This window comes from Planococcus citri, chromosome 3, assembly GCF_950023065.1.
Source record: "Planococcus citri chromosome 3, ihPlaCitr1.1, whole genome shotgun sequence".
NCBI classification, from domain to species: Eukaryota; Metazoa; Arthropoda; class Insecta; order Hemiptera; family Pseudococcidae; genus Planococcus; species Planococcus citri.
Window position 1 is genome coordinate 44,655,567 of NC_088679.1, and position 18,489 is coordinate 44,674,055.

The 18,489-nt window shown below is 35.1% G+C and overlaps 1 protein-coding gene across 6 annotated transcripts in view; it reads right to left on the minus strand.

The window, feature by feature from the left end:
- Positions 1-18,489, minus strand: part of spen (split ends) — a 110,578-nt gene that overhangs the window by 33,860 nt on the left and 58,229 nt on the right. The window contains exon 1 of one of the 6 annotated variants that reach the window (XM_065354707.1): positions 17,966-18,145. The exons of 4 other annotated variants lie outside the window; for them this stretch is intronic. In XM_065354707.1, the coding sequence (XP_065210779.1) occupies positions 17,966-18,012 (47 nt within the window). In that variant the 5' untranslated portion in view covers positions 18,013-18,145. Of the gene's footprint in view, positions 1-17,965; positions 18,146-18,489 lie in introns of those variants that run through there. One more of the 6 variants, XM_065354708.1, reaches the window with a different exon arrangement.

Here is an 18,489-nt window from a genome sequence, read left to right on the forward strand (position 1 = left end):
TCAATTTTTCACTTGTCATCTCTTCTTTCTTCATGGATGCTCACGATGCCCAAATTTCAACTCTCCCCAAAAACTTGCCTAGGCAAGCGAAAACACGACCTAATTTAAACGTGTAAACGTAGGTATTGCACATTCTCAAACGTAGGTAGGTAAGGTAATAAGTATATGTAAACTAAACAAAAATTAAATAAACAAAACTAAAATTTCACTGCACGCGCAAACGTGTAAATCAACCAGCTAAAAAGAATACAATGACAAGAAAGCAGCTCTATTCTGCGAGCGTGCACATTACACGATGACGTTCTCTTTGCACATACCTAGACCTACCTGTCTGATTTCTAATGGGCGCAATTTTTTTTTTTTTTACATTCTGCCACACATACCTCAGCACACACTGCAAATCGTACTCGTATATAGGTCGTATTATAGACATTACGCTGTCTTTTTGTTTTAGTTTCGAACGACGACCCAAAAATCCGCTACGTCGTATAATAATTGCTGATTAGTTGCGCTTCAGTGAACATGAAAATTTTCCACTGTGTATCATTGAGCTCTTCACTTCATTCTGCCACCTCTTTCTCTTCCAAAAAAAATTGTACTCGTACGGAATTAAATCGCACGTTATTCGGAGTAAAGGTTTCTCTAATCTTCCATAATGTATTCGTATCACAAGAGAGAAAATCAACGATTCGAATGACAGTACGCTTCTTTCCAGTTATCGTCTTCATTATTATCACGATTATTAATGTTGCATCAAGAAACTTTCTACCTAAAGGTACGCGTACGTATACGAATATTACAAAAATTTTCATTACTTATGAAAATATTTTAAAGAAAGGGAGGTATTTACAGAAAAATCGAGTTCAAACAGAACTGGATTAAAAGAGCATGTAAAAATACCTCGTAGCCAAAATTTCGGGAAGTGAAGTATATTTCTTGAATTTTAGCGATTTTTGATTCAAACTTGGGTCAAAGATGCGAAAAAATTGTAATTTCACCGATTGCGCTAAAAAAAACTGCACTCTGGCATATACTTTATCTTGACATTCCCCCCCCCCCTCTTTTCCAATCGAATAGACGGGGTTTCGAGTCGTTCTGAGTAGATCTATAGCCTCCAGCAAATTTTCCGAAATTACAATTCCTAAGAAGTATTTCCCTGATCAAGTTCTATGCAGCAGTTTGAATTTTTGGAGAGGACACGGACTACGCCCAAAATATGCCATGCCTTCAAAAAATGGTTGACAATCAAGTGATTTCAACCCTTCAGATAAAAGTACCATACATAAATATTCAGAAAACAAATTCGTTACAGAAAAATGAAAATCGCCACGAGATAGGTGGTAGTAGGTACCACACCTGAATTATTCTCTAAAACCCACTAAAATTGAGCGAATTTTGAAAATTTAATCGAAACAATCTCGAAAAAAAGTGACTATTGGGATTTTCGAACCTGTTAAGAATAAATTAAGCGATAATTTTTCCAAAATGCAAACTATAATGGTAGAAAAGTGTCATACAATTAATAAGAAATCTAGATAAATCGGTGGTCGGGTGCTAAAAACTGCACTCATCAAATTTCCAAGACAATCCATCAAGGAGGTTTAGAAACTTAAATCGCACCCTACGTGCCTGAGGTACCACATTTCATGTAAATATAGCAATGAAAACCCACGTTTAAAAAAAGACATTACTTTAAGGATCCTTGACTCATCCTTCTGCAATTTCAGTCCAATTCCAGGATACGTTTTTTTTTCGCTCCACCTTCAAGTTATAATAAGTACATCGTAAACGTGGATACTTAAGACTTGCAGACCATACGCGATAACAAATCGTAAACTAGGTATAAATAGGCAATTAAAGACCCAAAAGACGACTTCGTCAAAAAAAAAACCGCTAGGCACGCAGATAGGTACACATTTGATACCCTCATCAATTTTCGCGAATTTTTTTGTAATAGCTCACTTTTTCATGATGAATTTTTCGATGACACCACATCCGTAACTTTTTTTTCCATAAATGTAAACCAGTTTTACAAACCGATAACTTTTTTACGCTCTTATTTGGACGACTTTGAATAACCTTGCAGATAAGTACACGCATAATCAATTCAACGTCAAAAATTGCACGTATGTTACATAATTCAACTCAAATCCGTGCGAATTTAAATTTTTCATTTACGTAACAAATGTATTGGTGATTTTTTTTTTCAGTCACTCGGAAACGCCGAAAAACACATTATGTATGTACTTCTACATACCTTACGTACCACCTAGACAGATTCACGTCGTACGTCGAATACCTAATTTTACAGCGTGATACGTCCTATTTTTTAATGAAAAGAAGTAAGACTCAACCAAGGAAATCGACTGTACATATGTACGCAAGTCTTTTTCAAATTGTAATGCTAATCGAGTTAAATTTACTGGCAATCTGCATAATTTACATGTTTATATTCGTCTTTGAAGAAGCGATCGTTTGCATACTTACAGCTAGTAGGTACATTAACGTTCTTTCGTAGAATTTAGGGAAAAAACGAAAAAAGAGGAGACCGTTATACAGGTAGAGACAGTTCACGATACACTTATTTTTTTTCATAAAGAAACAAAAAATTGTTGAAATCAACATTCGATCAAAGTAAAGTTATTTTGTTCCGGGAGAAAAAAATTTTGAATTTTGGGATCATTTATAATTTCTGAGAGCCCAGGTCTCGAATTTCTTACTTCAAAATATTTTACAAATAGTTGGTAGATAATTTTTGAAGGTTAATTTCGAGCTGATTTCAGAATCTCATACAATGACCCGTTCGACATATTGTTCATGAAAAACAGCTGAATTGCAATATTAATTTTCACTAATCACCGAACAACATAAGCGCTTCAAATAACAGTACAAGAATTCGTTTTCTGTTTCTCGAAACACTATTCTCTTCAAAACCAATTGATAGAAAGATCTTCGACGAGCCAGTTTTTTCATTTTACCCAAATACACCAAATCACACCACCCCAACTCCGGTTGTAATTCGCAACACAACGAATACTGAGTCAGAAAAGAAAAAGATGAGAGATACTTCCACATCATCAAGCATACTGAGTTATCAATGTGAACCCGGATTTACGCTTTCATCTTGAAAACTCGAACACGAACTATAAAACAACTTTGTTATGTTTCTTTGGCTTCGTATTAAACATTTTCACCAAACTCGCTTTTTCTTCAACAAAACTTGTAAAAAGTTTTCTCATTTTTTTTTTTGCACATTCAAAACTAAAAATTGCATTACGTTTTTATACGTAGGCGACACGTATGTATAGAGAGCAATACGGTATCAAATTCGTTTCAATTCAAAACGTACCACGTCCTACACGTGCTTATAAAAATAGGTACCAAAGAACCTATACAATTTGAGCAGACCTTTCACATCTCTAGTCTCCTTCATTTTCATGATAAAAGAACAATAAGGCGAACTCAATAGTCAATACAAGACGTAAAATATTTACAAGAGATAATGCGAACACGTGTACCAAGAAGCTGTTTACGACATTTATTCTATTTAAATTTAAACCGCTCGTAACCACGCTCGTGATATATGCATGAAAAAAAAGTACACACATTTGCTGAAGATGTACATATTTTACGTAAATACACGAAGCGCAGACACACAGGAGAGTATTTACGTCAATTTTCTGGCTCACTCAAACGTCGTCGTCGTGATCTTTTCAGAACACAATTTACTTCAATTAACCTCTTTCGCAAAAGAAAGAAAAAAAAATACACCACAGTCGAAAAATAACATCGCATGGTCCAGAGTGCCCTACAACGAAAAATAGAGGACACGTACTTTTTCAACAAGAGAACAGAGATGAAGAATATAATATTCTCAAGTCGAATACCATATATCAGTGGAATAGAAATATGAATTATGAAAATTGCGAATATACTTTGAGCTCGCCAACTGTTATTGACGCACAACGACCAAGTGAATTTTTTATCATCATTCGTACATATAACAAAGAGCATCGCGAATAAAATACATACACAAATATCTAACATCATCATCATAAAACTGATATATCATATCAAACGTGTAGAGTTGATCTTCGTACCATTCATCGTTTTAAAATATTTGAATATTTGCTGCGCAGTACTGCAAAAAGTTTTCAATCCTAAATCTAGATTATCTGAAGAAAATCAGTTCAACTTTTTTCAAAACTTAAATCTTTAGTGTGCTTAGGAGATTGGACATAAAATTCGTACACGTAGTTAAGCTACAGAGTTGCCAATAATAAAGACGAATCGACCCTCGTAGTACATTAATAAGGTTATATCTCAACAAAGTAACATTTTACAAGAGAGCGATTTTCTTTATCTTTTTTTTTAAAAAATATTTTTGATCTATTATACGTACTTTCATTAACTTATAAACAAATGTAAGGAATGTATAGTAGCTCATTCTAAAACATTGGATATTGTACCTTCGTTTAGCATAAGAACACTTGAAAAAACAAGTTCTCAAACAGAAAACATTTTGAGTTGTTAAATTTCATTAAAATCGATCAGGAGGCGAAACGAAGGGTCTTGCAAAAAAATTACTTCAAAGCAAAGTTGTAGAGAATTATTAAATTTCCAATTTTCATAATGTCGTTAATTTTTATTCGAATGCATAGTTAATGAGTTTTTCTCAATCAAAAAAATGGAAATTTCGTGATATGTGTAAATTCCATTTTTCTGAAGTCTTTCATTTTTATATAGATATGTATATTTTTTTGTTTCGATACAAACCAATAAAAAATGCACTTCTTCTGACTATTTCTATTTTAAAAATGGTCAAAACTTCAAAAGTATCGAAACTATGTATGACATTTATTTTGAAAAAGAGGGATTTTCAAAGTTGCGATTGCTTTTTTACAAGATCTAGGTAGGTACCAACGTACCGTACCAAACTCAAGGTGTTATTTTTGGTTGCAGGGGGTCATACTAACTCCAAAACTGTCAAAATCGATTTTTTTCTAGATGTAACCTTATAACTCCAAAGACGCAAAATCACCACCATGTCAATCATTCAGACTTTCAACCCCCCCCCCACCTCTTTCCTATATAATAACAAGTGAACCAGTTTCGAGACTCGCACAACTCTTTCTCAGCTCTTATATGTATTTAGAACAAAACTCTAAAAAATTCAAATAACACGAATTTCACATCATTCAATATGCGGTTGTCCGCCGAAGGATTTCATTCGACTCTATTGTGGGCAAGAATTTTAAATCCCAACTGAAATTAAATTTTATCAAAGATGAGTTTTAAATTTCGTTCGCTTGACCCCTGTCGACATAATTGCGGCAAGAATCAAGAATACTGCAACCTTGAAACAAGTTTTGAAATGACCGCAGGCTTTCGAAAAAAAATAATGGCGAAAAAAGTTTAGACGTTTTTCAACTTTTTTTTACGCAGACTAGGCTATAACTCATTTACCATCATTCTAGTGCGATTATCGTTTCGAAAATACTGATTATTCTCCATGCTTTGATTCATCAACTCGCGATGAAGTAAAGATTTAAAATTGATTCCACAATCACATCGCATTCGAAGAAATCGTCATTTCTGAGATCAACAGTCATTATAAAAAACCACCTGCTATAAGACAACAGTCTCACTCTACTTTCATACGGTCGTGATATCGTGAGACATCTGCGTTAATTTCAAAATTAATGCACACGCAGTTAGGACATGGAAATATTTAAATCGCTAACTAAAACAAGAAAATAAGGTTAATATGGGTGTCTAATGACTAATAAAGAGGATGACGGCGATATCGTCCATATTAAAGTAAATGAGATGAGAACAATCTTCCACCAATTCGACCAACTTTTAGTATCAAAGGAAAAGTTGTCGACACATTGTCGAGCTACACAAACTTATCTAGGAATTTTCCACTGAATAACGCTAGACACGTAGACAGCTATCTTAATTTTCAGTAATCCAATTTCCGATTTTTCAAAACTAATGGCCTGTTTTCGCTACAGCAACCTTCCGCGTCAATTTTTTATCGTGATCATTTTTTTTTTTTTTTTTTTTTAGAAAATAAAGCGAGGTAGGAATATAAAATATATTTAGCTATGTCAAAAAATAGAAACCTTCTTTGTCAGATAGGTACGTTTGACTTTTGTTTATTTTTTTTTATTCAATCAAAAATCTGAAAAAATCCAAGTCAGAGAATTCTACGAGTACTTCAACAAAATTCACATAAATATTAGAATACCATGAACTTTTTATTCATCCTCACATTTCACCAAGAAAAAGAGACAGATCCGCAAAGAAAGGTCCGATTTGCCCTGAGCTTCGATTTTTTGAAGTTCTGAGAAATGAATTGATAAGGGAATGGGCCAGGAGAAAATTATTTGCTCTGGGTGCGTTTTGACTCTGAAAGTTTCTAGCAAGCAACAGGAAAGGACTACATCAGAGATAAGATGTATTACAAAAATTACAGCATTACTGAAAGTTCACAAAACCCCTCTCCCCAAAATCATCCATACCCAAACATTCCGACGTAATGACAAATGGCAAGAACAGCAGTTTTCTCAATCATTATTACAAGTATTCTACTATACTTCTTCGATTCCTTCTAGGTATAACGTTTTCGCCCCTGTACTCATGTCTTCGAACACAGAAACACACTTCTCCCTGTAAATAGCTTTACACGCTGCAACTGTATTGAATTCTTAAAATGTGATCTGATCTGTCACGAGAAAACCAACCTAGTGTCCAAAACGTAAATTTTACAGGAAGGGCATTTGAAGTTTTGAGTCTATGTATCAGGCGATCTAAAATTTGTAGGTCCGTGAAACTTGCACCACTTTTGGCCCCCATGACCCGATATTTTTTTTTCAGAATCATCACATTTAAGGTTGCCAAGTCCAATAATCAAAATTTCTCAAAATCAATTTTTTCGATTTTTTTGAATTTTTTGCCAAAAACGTTGCAAAAACTACCCGAGTATGAATTATTAATGAAGAATAAGTTATTATTATCAAATTTATCACGTTTCTTAACAAATTTGTTCAAGGTGAAAAGAGTTGATTTTTACAGCTCAAGCCTTACTCAAATTTCAAAGTATGGCAGAAATCCTCCAAATGTGGGCCATTGTTGCAAAAATTTGCATTTCTGCTCCTCAGAACATACCTTTCAAAAAAAATAGAAAACAAAATTTCAATTTTTACTGTAGTTGCTCTATTTTTTTGACCTCAGATTTAGGGTCAAGAGAATCGTTCGCGAACGTTTCAACCCCCACAGTCGGATTTAGCACCCCAAGTAAGTACTACTAATATCCACCATAAAAAAGATATCGATTTTTTGGACACTAAGCTGGTTTCCTCGTGACAGATCACAAATGTCGAATGCTACATTTCAATTATCTGTACCTACAATGAATTAAAGATAAAAACAAGACACCAGTATTTGGATCTATCAAGACGTAAATAATTCGATATCACGAAGGTGATGCGAGTGAATCTCCGCTATTCGCAGACCGTACTAAGGCTACTATAAACTTCGTTATGGGTAAGGACAGCCGCCATTGCCCATCCAAGAAATGGATAAACATGTTATCTTATCATAGTATGCATACAATTATGCATGTATAAAATGCAACTTTTTCGATTGTTCGCGGGTTCGGGTGAACTTTCATGTGGTCTCAAATGAAAGACGATGAAATTCCCTATCGATTGGTGTTAAATTTTTATCATTTCGCGTAAAAATGACGATTTTATGACTACTTTTATTTTACTGATTTTTGCATACTACGTACGTCATCTTTAAACTGAAAATACTCGAAATTTTCAGTGGACACATAGGTATTTGAGTACAGCAAAATGTTCGTGATTTTATCCTCTTTAAAATGAGCTATTACCGAAAGCTCTACATGCAACCGTTCAAAAGTTTTCGAAGTTTTAAGTTGCGAAAACAAGCTGCGGATGGTAAGTATTGAACTTTGAACTAACATTACTCGAAATTTTCAGTGGACACATAGGTATTTTAATACATCAAAATGTTCGTCATTTTATCCTCTTTAAAACGGCTGTTTACCGAAAGCTCTACCTTCAACCGTTCAAAAGTTTTTGAACTTCAAAGTTGCGGAAAGTGGTCAAATTGTGTTATTATGGTTATCATGTGTTATCAGTAAGTTATAGTTTTGATCAGTAACCACTTTTCGCAACTTTGATCTTCAAAAATTTTTGAACGGTTGAAGGTAGAGCTTTCGGTAAACAGCCATTTTAAAGAGGATAAAATGACGAACATTTTGATGTATTAAAATACCTATGTGTCCACTGAAAATTTCGAGTAATGTTAGTTCAAAGTTCAATACTTACCATCCGCAGCTTGTTTTCGCAACTTAAAACTTCGAAAACTTTTGAACGGTTGCATGTAGAGCTTTCGGTAATAGCTCATTTTAAAGAGGATAAAATCACGAACATTTTGCTGTACTCAAATACCTATGTGTCCACTGAAAATTTCGAGTATTTTCAGTTTAAAGATGACGTACGTAGTATGCAAAAATCAGTAAAATAAAAGTAGTCATAAAATCGTCATTTTTACGCGAAATGATAAAAATTTAACACCAATCGATAGGGAATTTCATCGTCTTTAATTTGAGACCACATGAAAGTTCACCCGAACTCGCGAACAATCAAAAAAATTACATTTTTTATATGGAAAGTTATATGCATACAGATGCATTCTAATGTTGTTGTGTTCAAGGTTGGATGGAAGATGTCCGCTGTCCTTACCTGTATGAAATTATAGTAGCCCTAACCGTACTTGAAACCATATCAATTTGATACGCATAATCACAGTTCACTGATAGCTCAAATATTTATTTTATTCGAAGAGCGTACTGATAGCGTCAATCGCGAGGCTCGCAGCAGATTCCTTGCATAAATTCGATTTTATCTGGAAAAAAATCTGTAGCCTAGGACACAAAATTTAGCGTAACAATATAACAACTTTGTAGTTTGTATCTTCAGGTTCCGTTCGCATTGAAACTAATAACGACAACAAATAATTCGACATTGGGGCAATGGCAATTGATACAACTCATAGTATCGTAGCTGAAGCGACATCTGACAACAGTCACGTATCCGAAGTATCATCATAGAACCTAAAACTAAAACCCACAGACTGCCACGTCATCCCTTACAACGTAAAGTTTTCACCAAGTCGAAATGGAAGATCCTAAATGAATGCAAGTTGAAAGTGTTTCATTTCATGAACGTAATAAAAGTGCGAACATGACGAAGAATAAATAACTATAACGATACGAGAAAAATTCTCTGGTTTATTACTAGTAAACAACAAATTCGTAAAATTTGCAGTATACGAATACAAACATAACGATTGAATAAAACAAACACACAAGAAAATAATAGGTACAACTATACAGTACCAACAGAAAAAAAAAAGATGAAAAAAACCAAAAAACTTTTTATATCATTACAACAATCGCTGAATATACACTAAGCACAAATGAACACTGTCAAAAAAAAAAAAAAACCTCAACGACGCCTGCTTCAAAAGCTCTCCAATCAAACACTACTACTAGTCAGAGAATGATGAAAAAAAAAGAAAGAAAAAAAAACTTCAAACGTAACCAACCAACGACAACGTACAACTCAACAGTGCTCTTCGCTACAACAGCTACGACAAGACTATCACGAAAGGAAGGTTGCACATCGTACGGCGCACCACATCATAAAATATACGTACAATAACGACGCCGTCGCTGACGTCGCCGCGCCGCTCGCTCGTCCCGGTGCCCAGTTCCCAGTTCAACACGCACACAGACAACCTAGACGACGTGGCAACGCCGCACCTACATTACATAGGCTATGCTGTGTACGCCGTATAGCGTAAATGCGCGCCAAACCATTACACTACGCGCGTGAAGCGGCGAGGAGTACATAGTACACACTACACACATTCTTTCGCTTGAAATAACGTGATCGGACGAATCCAATTTTCAACTTTCGAGGGGTAGAAACATCGAGACTGGCGCAAATGCCGGTAACACCGATGCCGAAGGACGGGAAAGAATGGGAAAACGAACACACAGCCAGCCAGAGAATGATAAATGATTGTGAAAGAATATAGTATGTGCTCTGCACGGAGTATGTAGATGTACACACATGTACTACGTACTCGCATACATGTACCGAACTCGAACATACAGTTCACAAGAACGCATGTACATCAGTACACGAACACGAGAGGAGCATTCTGAACACGTTAACGGGGCCGGTAATCGATCGTAAATTTCTATCCCTTGGCACGTATTTACATGTGTGTGAATGTTGTTCTTGATATGAAAAGTTCGACGCACATGCTATGCAAGACCATCTATGTAACTTCACACGTAGATTTGTGTTTCACTGGATGAAACAGTAAAGAACAGGTCGACAAAATGCAAGCTTCACCATGATGGTTTACTCCACACTGCAGGTGTTGTAGAGGATCAACCCTGTAGTAGGTTGTAGCCCATGAAAACTGGCCCAAATTGAAACCAAGATTACAACAGCAATCTCATGTTCAAGCAGCGAGATTTACGCAGCGGTTTGAGTCACTGGCATCACTAAATACAACAGAGAACAGATCTCTAGACTCGGATCTACATACACTCTACAGACTTCTACAGCAGTATCAGTTTAGTTGGATAATAAACATCCCAAGAGCGCTGACCTCACTGGAAAAACTTTCAGTAATGTACTCGGTTCAAAGAAAAAATCTCCAGTGACTGACATCACTCAAGAAACCTCCGGTCCCAAGTCCGAAGGTTTCCTCAGAACATGTTATGAAAAATATACCAAGTGGGATGACGTGATGAGGTCACCGAGGATGGAGGAAACTTCCGAATTCGGACCTGGCGCGCGGAAGTTATCTCAGCACATACGTACGATGTTTCCAGATTCATTTCTGAACCAACATCTACCTAGACCACTGACTTACTGAACACAAACGTGCACTCAGAAAATGAAAAACACAACATGAGTTGAGATAGGAAACAGGGCGAACCTTTCAGCATTTCAGGCGCACATATGAATTTATCACCTGTCACACGTCGAAATTTCCAACAAACGACATGCAAGCACATATTTCTATTCTACAATCTACTAATAAATGTTTGCATAATATTCATACAATGTTGTTCGCAAACACTGATATGATGAATTGTTGATGCGCACGTGTAAACCAATGTGGCTTCGAATTCGATGAAGAATAAAAGCAATGTATACCACTCTGGCATACGTTTTTGGTATCTCCTTATTCCTTAATAAGATCAGATCAGCTTCCATCGCGAATGCAAAATTTTCTGCCAAGTCAAAAAATCAACTAAACACTGACGCAATATCAAGTAGATGTTATCGATCAGATTTCCAAACATCCAGTCTAACCAGCCAAGCTAAACAGGAGCTTAGCTATCCAACCAAACCATCTGCCTTTCCAACAATAACGACAATAGAACAAATTACAAGGGGAGACCTGACCTTTCGCGAGATACATTAGGGTTCGATCAAAGTGTTACAATAGATTCAAATCAACTGATAAAACGTAAACAAAGATGAAAAAGAATCTTTTTCACGAGAGTTTACAGCTCCTGCTTCAAGAAAGTGTGCTCGATAACAGCATACGTAATTTTCGCACAACCACCGTCATGAAAAGATGATATACTTGCTTAGAACGAATTCAAAATGAAAATATTACAAAATATTTAATAAGATTTTGAACTGGAAGATTCATAAAATATGGAGAGCCACTGCGTCTTCAATAAAAATTTCTCATCAAAATGCAAAATTTGCAGCATCTTCAGCAAATCTTCCTTACATACATAAATCTAAAAAAATATCACCAGCACAAAGAAAAAAGTATGAATATTCAAGAAAAAAATCATCAGAATAAGATTCGATCAAAATTTGAACTCGAAAAAGATCATAAACCAGAGTGTCCTCACCTCAACAAAACTTTTTCATCAAAATGCATAAGACCTTCACAGAGCTTCATCATAACATACGCGGCATCTTCGACAAGTTGTTCATATGTACATGCATGGATTCCAATGAAAGTCGAAAGATTATTTCAGCTCATTCCTCACACAGAGGACCTGATGAAATAACCTAATCTAAAGTATGATTCAATCCACGCGAAACGTCTCTCAATCATTAATCCAACGTTCTGCTACTATTAATCCATATCAGAGGGATAGGAGCACTTTTGCATAGGCTTGGTTTGAATCATCTAACTTCAGGTCAAATAATAATATCATAAGATCACACACAAATGCTTACGTGCAGTAAGCTCTATAGCTTTCCACATACATCAAATAATCCGTCAATGTCATCCAAAGCATGCAAGATGTAAAAATAATTCACGAATTTCAATTTTATTCATCCATAAACATACCTCTCTACACATACATATCAGTTATCTTATCTTCATCCAAATAATCAACGTTCAGCTAAATAAAAACTGATTGGCGATTGCTATTACACTACGCTAACACAGCATTCTTATTCAATATTCTCGTTTTGTATTCCATTATCTGACCTCCATTGTTTCTATGTACTTGAAAATTCACGTTCAGCAAAAAATGATTTGAATGCGCAATTAATGAAAAAAATCCTCACTTTTCTCTCCATACCAGAGTCGAAGTCTTTTGAGCACGGATTATCGGATAGCTTGGGTTCTACGTAACTTATCAGACATTTTTCATCAAGATACCAAACCAAACAAAAAACAAATCTAAAATGAAAATCTATCCCAAAGATTTACTGACGAAGTACATATAACCGACGCCACACAGACGTATGACGAACTAATCCAATTATCTGGAGCAAAAAATAAATAAAATTTTCATTAGGTACCCGATTAGGATTTACCTATGCGGTATTTTGTTGAAACGCTAGAGCTAATTAAGTAAGTATGTAGAGTCATTATGTCATTTTCGTGAAATGAAATTTTCTCACGTGGAATTTTTTGAAGATTTAAAAAAAAAATCAACCTACAGCTTCAGCTTAAAAGCATTACCATATAAAAAGATCGAATTCCCATACCACAAACCACAACTCTACGGTGAAAATGAGCTGAAAAATCTCATGCATAACAATAGCACAGCCAGAAGCAAATCAAAATACATGTATTTCCGTAGGGAAACACAAAAATGAACCTCATTATAACCAGACATTTCGATGAAACTGAACAAAATTATAAGTTTTTTTTTTTTTTCAAAAAATCTCACCAGGATATGGTGTGGATGAAGAAAATCAAAAACTGATTGACTGAATAATACAATAAGAATTTTCCATCACAAACTCGAGCCGAAAATCAGACATTGAAATGATTATGAAAACTTTGAATGCCAGCAAAACACATGAAATCGACTTGGAATCTGTGAATCGACCACATAAAAATTCAACAGGAAATTCATTTTGTATTCTATAACTAAAATCAAATTTGCCCTATTCTGCATCATCTCAACTAAAAATGAAGCAGGATCATCCAATTTCGCTCAAATTTCAACCACACCTCATTTTAGAACTACATTCGCCTCACGAGATCGTTTCAAGACGAAAAAAAACTCGCATTTTGGGTAAATCCACAATTCGCCACACAAAGATGTGAAGTTAATTACAAAACCTCAACACACAATAATAATCAAAGGAAAAGGAACTCCCCTGCTTCTCATCGTCATCTCCATCTCTTCTTACACAACTCGAATAAAGAATTAAAGAACCATCTTCGCCGAGCAAACTTTTTCCAACTTTGTGTATCAGTGTAGTTGTAGTTGAATGATGAAAATTTTCAAATCGCAATATGTACCACAATACGAATAAATTCTTCTCTCATTGTATACGAATCTCGCACAAAACAGATGACGAAACGTTGTACAATGGACGAAGGAAAAAAAATGGATTATACGACGTCGAAGCACAGCACACTGGCTCTTTTTTCTATTCTACATTCACACACGCACACATGTACACACCCTGACACCAATGTTGGCTATAAAATCGCGATTTCGCATCGAATAAAAACTCTTCTATAGCGTATACAAAACGTACAATAACAATATAAAACACTCACACAGATACCCGTAAACATACGTAGAATTACCACCACACGTGTGTATATTCTGTTCAGCATCACAGAGAGAATTCGCATCCTTCATCGAGTTCATTATTCCAGATTCCTTTTCTGTAGTGCGACGATATATGTACAATCGACCTTGCGCCGCCGAGCCTCGCTACTAATTTTTCAGCATGACGATGGCGACATCAGCACGCAAAGCAAACGGGCAACTTGGGTCTTTTTAAAATGAAGAAACGCGAAAATATTTTGACGTCGTATGGAAAGAACGAACCAACAACCAGCAACGATTGCGCAATAGTTAAAAACGTACATATGTACGAATAATTTCGAAATAACCCCTTGTCGTTAAACGCGAACACTAAATACACGCTGGTGTTCCTTTTGGTTCTCCCCTTGCCCCTGCACTCACCTAAAAGTTCTTGCGTAGCATGATACAAATACACGGAAAAAGCTCGTAGGTACTAGATAGGTACAATCATTGCAATAAATATATGTACAACACCGTACAATTAACTTCGTTAATCATTTCCCACTTGTTAGGAATGCACGTTAATTGAAAATATTTCTCATATTTCACAATAATTTCAACCCTCACACGTCAAGTTACATACACAACTATTGCAATTGCATACATTTCCAAAAATTGTGACAAGGATGGTTGATCTCCGTTTACTAACTACGTTGAAACCTGCAGTTGCTGACATCACCGCGGAAACCTCCGGGTCCAACTTCGAAATTTCCTTAGTAAACACGTAAGCACTCATGTCAGATCAAAAATTGAATCTGCGCTCTTGAGGTGATCATTTTTTTTTTTTCAATTTCAGAAACACCTGATTGTAAATGACAACAGCTTATTTCTTCTTTCCCCTCCATGCAGCACAATTCGCATTTTGGATCGAAAACCCCGACTTCAGAAGGCAGAATTGAAATTAATTTGATGATCTCTGCTCCAAATTTTTACATAGAAATTGCACAACAGCGATACTACACATCAAGTTTCAGAGATCAAGAGACCACGTAAAGGCAAAGCAGTGACTACAGACCCGAATTTTCAAAAAAGAAAAAAATTCGATTTATAAAATAAAATTAGACAACAATTTAAAAAAAAATTACCATCAATTTAAATCTCAATATTGCGACATAACAAGCTCACAATTTTTCTATTCATCGTCAGATTATTTAAGTGACAAAATGTCTGAAAAAAAGAATTATTTCCCACAATCTAAAACACGACATACTAAATAATTCATTCAATAAAATATTCAATAATTATTATTTTCGGCATAAAATTTAGCTCCAAAGTACGACAAACACGGAAAATTGAAAAAAAAATCCCAATAGCAATCAATAAGTAACCAAGTCCGCCCATATAATACATGAGTAGACTATTTTTTCATTCATTTCAAAATTGGTATTTTCAAAATAAAAAATTAATGGCACCTGTTATCTTCAACCTATTACTATACCGGCTTCATCCTTTGGACTTTGGTACTATTCCATTTTACTCTTGCGTGTTTCAAGGAGGGATACTTTCACGAAAATCAAAATTCCACGCAAAATAAAAAAATTATCAACGGTTTGAAAAATTCTGATTCATAAATTTTACTCGAATTCTCGTACTCTAATAGCAATTTAAACGATCTTCCTGGAAAGGAAAGCGATAGAATACCTTCTCAAAAAGTATATCATCACCAGTAATGATTTTCGAAAAACTTGGTCGCTATTTTTTTCGAAAAGAAAATACGAGAAAACATTTTTAATGTGCTAGACGAGTTAGAGAGGAGTGAAGCGTACAATTCCATTTACACAAGTTAGGTTCAGAAAATCTACACTCGAAACGTAATTCCATCTTTCCTTTCATAAAATAATCGAACATCATAAAGAAAAATCCTGGCTACGCCGCTGACTTTACCAAATTTAATAATTCACAGCTTATGGGTATCAATAACAACCTTTCGCTTCAATTACCAAGAATGGACACTATATTTTTCAAATTTTGAAATGAAAACAGTGAGTTTCGTGATACTATTTTTTAAAAATGGAAATTTTTGAAAAAATTGCAAAAATTGCGCGACCATTTTTTTATATTGATTGAACTATTTGTCTTCTGACCTGCGAATTATGAAAATTATCTGTTTTACATTCTGTATCATTGAGGAACTGCAAAATCTTCACAAAGCGTCTCAACACCAGCCCAATTCACATTCCTCTATCTTTCATTTTTTCTTAAATAATTCGAGATGAAAAAAGTAACAGAGGATTAATTTAGTTTTAAAATAATATAATTCCTTTTTAACTTCGTAAGCTTTTTATTCATCTGTACCTTTACTCAAAGAAATTGCATTTAAAAACTAATATCAATCTCTTTCAAACATATGTGATCACAAAACATTGGCAAAATCGTTACTTTCTGACTTTTTTAGAGAAAAAAAGCAATGAAGTGACGTTGTTTTTACGTTAAACAAAAAATATTTGGAAAAAAAATACCTATACGTACTTACTACTAAGTATAATATTCCCACGGCGCAAAACCATCTACCTACACCCATAATCTAAATTCTGAAAAATGTCGTCGAATTGCATGTACTGGAGATAAAAAACAATGTAACTAACTTTCCACCTGCTAATACTGCATGGCATGTAGCAGGTGCGATAAAAAAAAATTACTCTCATCAACCAATAAAATTACAACATATTCCTATACTATTCGACCGAAAAACAATCACGAGAGATTCGCTATCGAACAAAATCGCCAACTTTTTCGAGCTTCAACCGTACATAACTCGACGTGTGCACTTGACACATTACACAAATATATTTCACATTAATAATCTTTCCGTCTCACTTATCGAAAAAAGTTGAGGAAATGACGTTAATGTTATGTGCCGAGGTTATTTTCACGATGAATATAGATAAACACAGCGACAATTTCCCCCACAAAACAAATTATTCAACTACCAGCGAAATTCACGCGAAATGATTTCACACACATCATATCGTTCGATTTAGTCACGAAAAATACTTACACATGAAATGATACATAGAGTGCTTACGTCAGAGAGATTTTAGCTTGAAAAACTTTTACAGAAATGAAAAATTTTTAAATGGCCAACAGTACAGCTAAAAAAAACCTCCATTTATCGAAAAACGTACAAATTTTTCCAGCACCAGGAACACGAATTAAGTATTTTAGCACACTTGTGACGTTGAAGTAGAAACCGTGAATGGAGTCGCTCAACGCCAACCACAATCAAGAAAATGTTCATAAGGAAATCTATAAACTAAGTGGATGAGGAAACAAACAGGTGCAATATTACGTTCTACAATAAATCATTCAAATTAGGTATGTACATCAAACCTCATCCCACTGCTTCTCATTTCCACGGTACAAAAGTTGGAAAATTTTAAAGTTGAACATCGTATTAGACTCCTTTTCGATGCTTCCAACTACAAAAATGGGCAACATTTGAAAGAATTTGACAAAGGTAGTTCTAATCTGATTTCTGTTATGCAACGTAACTAAACATGACCTTCTATTTCAAAGCAAAAGGTTGCTTATCTTTTCCTTCAAGTCCTTCAGCATTTCCTTTTACTCATGTTAACGCAAAATTATTTCGATCAGCCAAAATAACAGAAAGTAGGTACACGGGTAAGGTATACGAAAAATGTTCAAAACTCCTTCGACAGTTCAATACTCGTCCTACAAGCCACATAGACGGGTAGGTACACATTCACGATATACGTTTATGCAAATCATCCTAATTAAATTCTCCTGAAATTACGAGCTTTCTCGGAAAACCTGCAGCAATTCCAAAAATAAGTTAATTCGGATAATTACCTCGTCGAAATTTCGCTCGTCAATTTCATAATTTCAAGCGCAGGCATTCGACATAGTTATTTTCAAATAAATGTAACATTCGAACATCAACCAACGCACAAATACGTATTTTCACGCCACAGCACTAACACTAAACTAGATTATTATCATGGTGCAAATCGATCCAATCCAACACATACACACGTCGAATAAAATTAATCACACTAATTCGACTAAGTACTCGTTTTCGCAATTCGATTACTAAACCATCGATTAAACGTTTACCGGTAACGGATGAAGAAAAAATTAAAATCGGAAGAATAAAATTGATCGGTCGGTTTCAATAGTACTTGATAGTGCACAGAGGTGAAAACTGATCTAAACTTCGACGATAGTGCTCGCTCGCTCGCTATCGATCAGTGACGATATACTCGCGAACAAAAAACCCAAATCACTTCCTCCATCACCACTACACCACGTGAACGGTGAAAATAATTCATCACCAACGCGAACTGTACATTCGTAATACGAGTACATAAACGAGT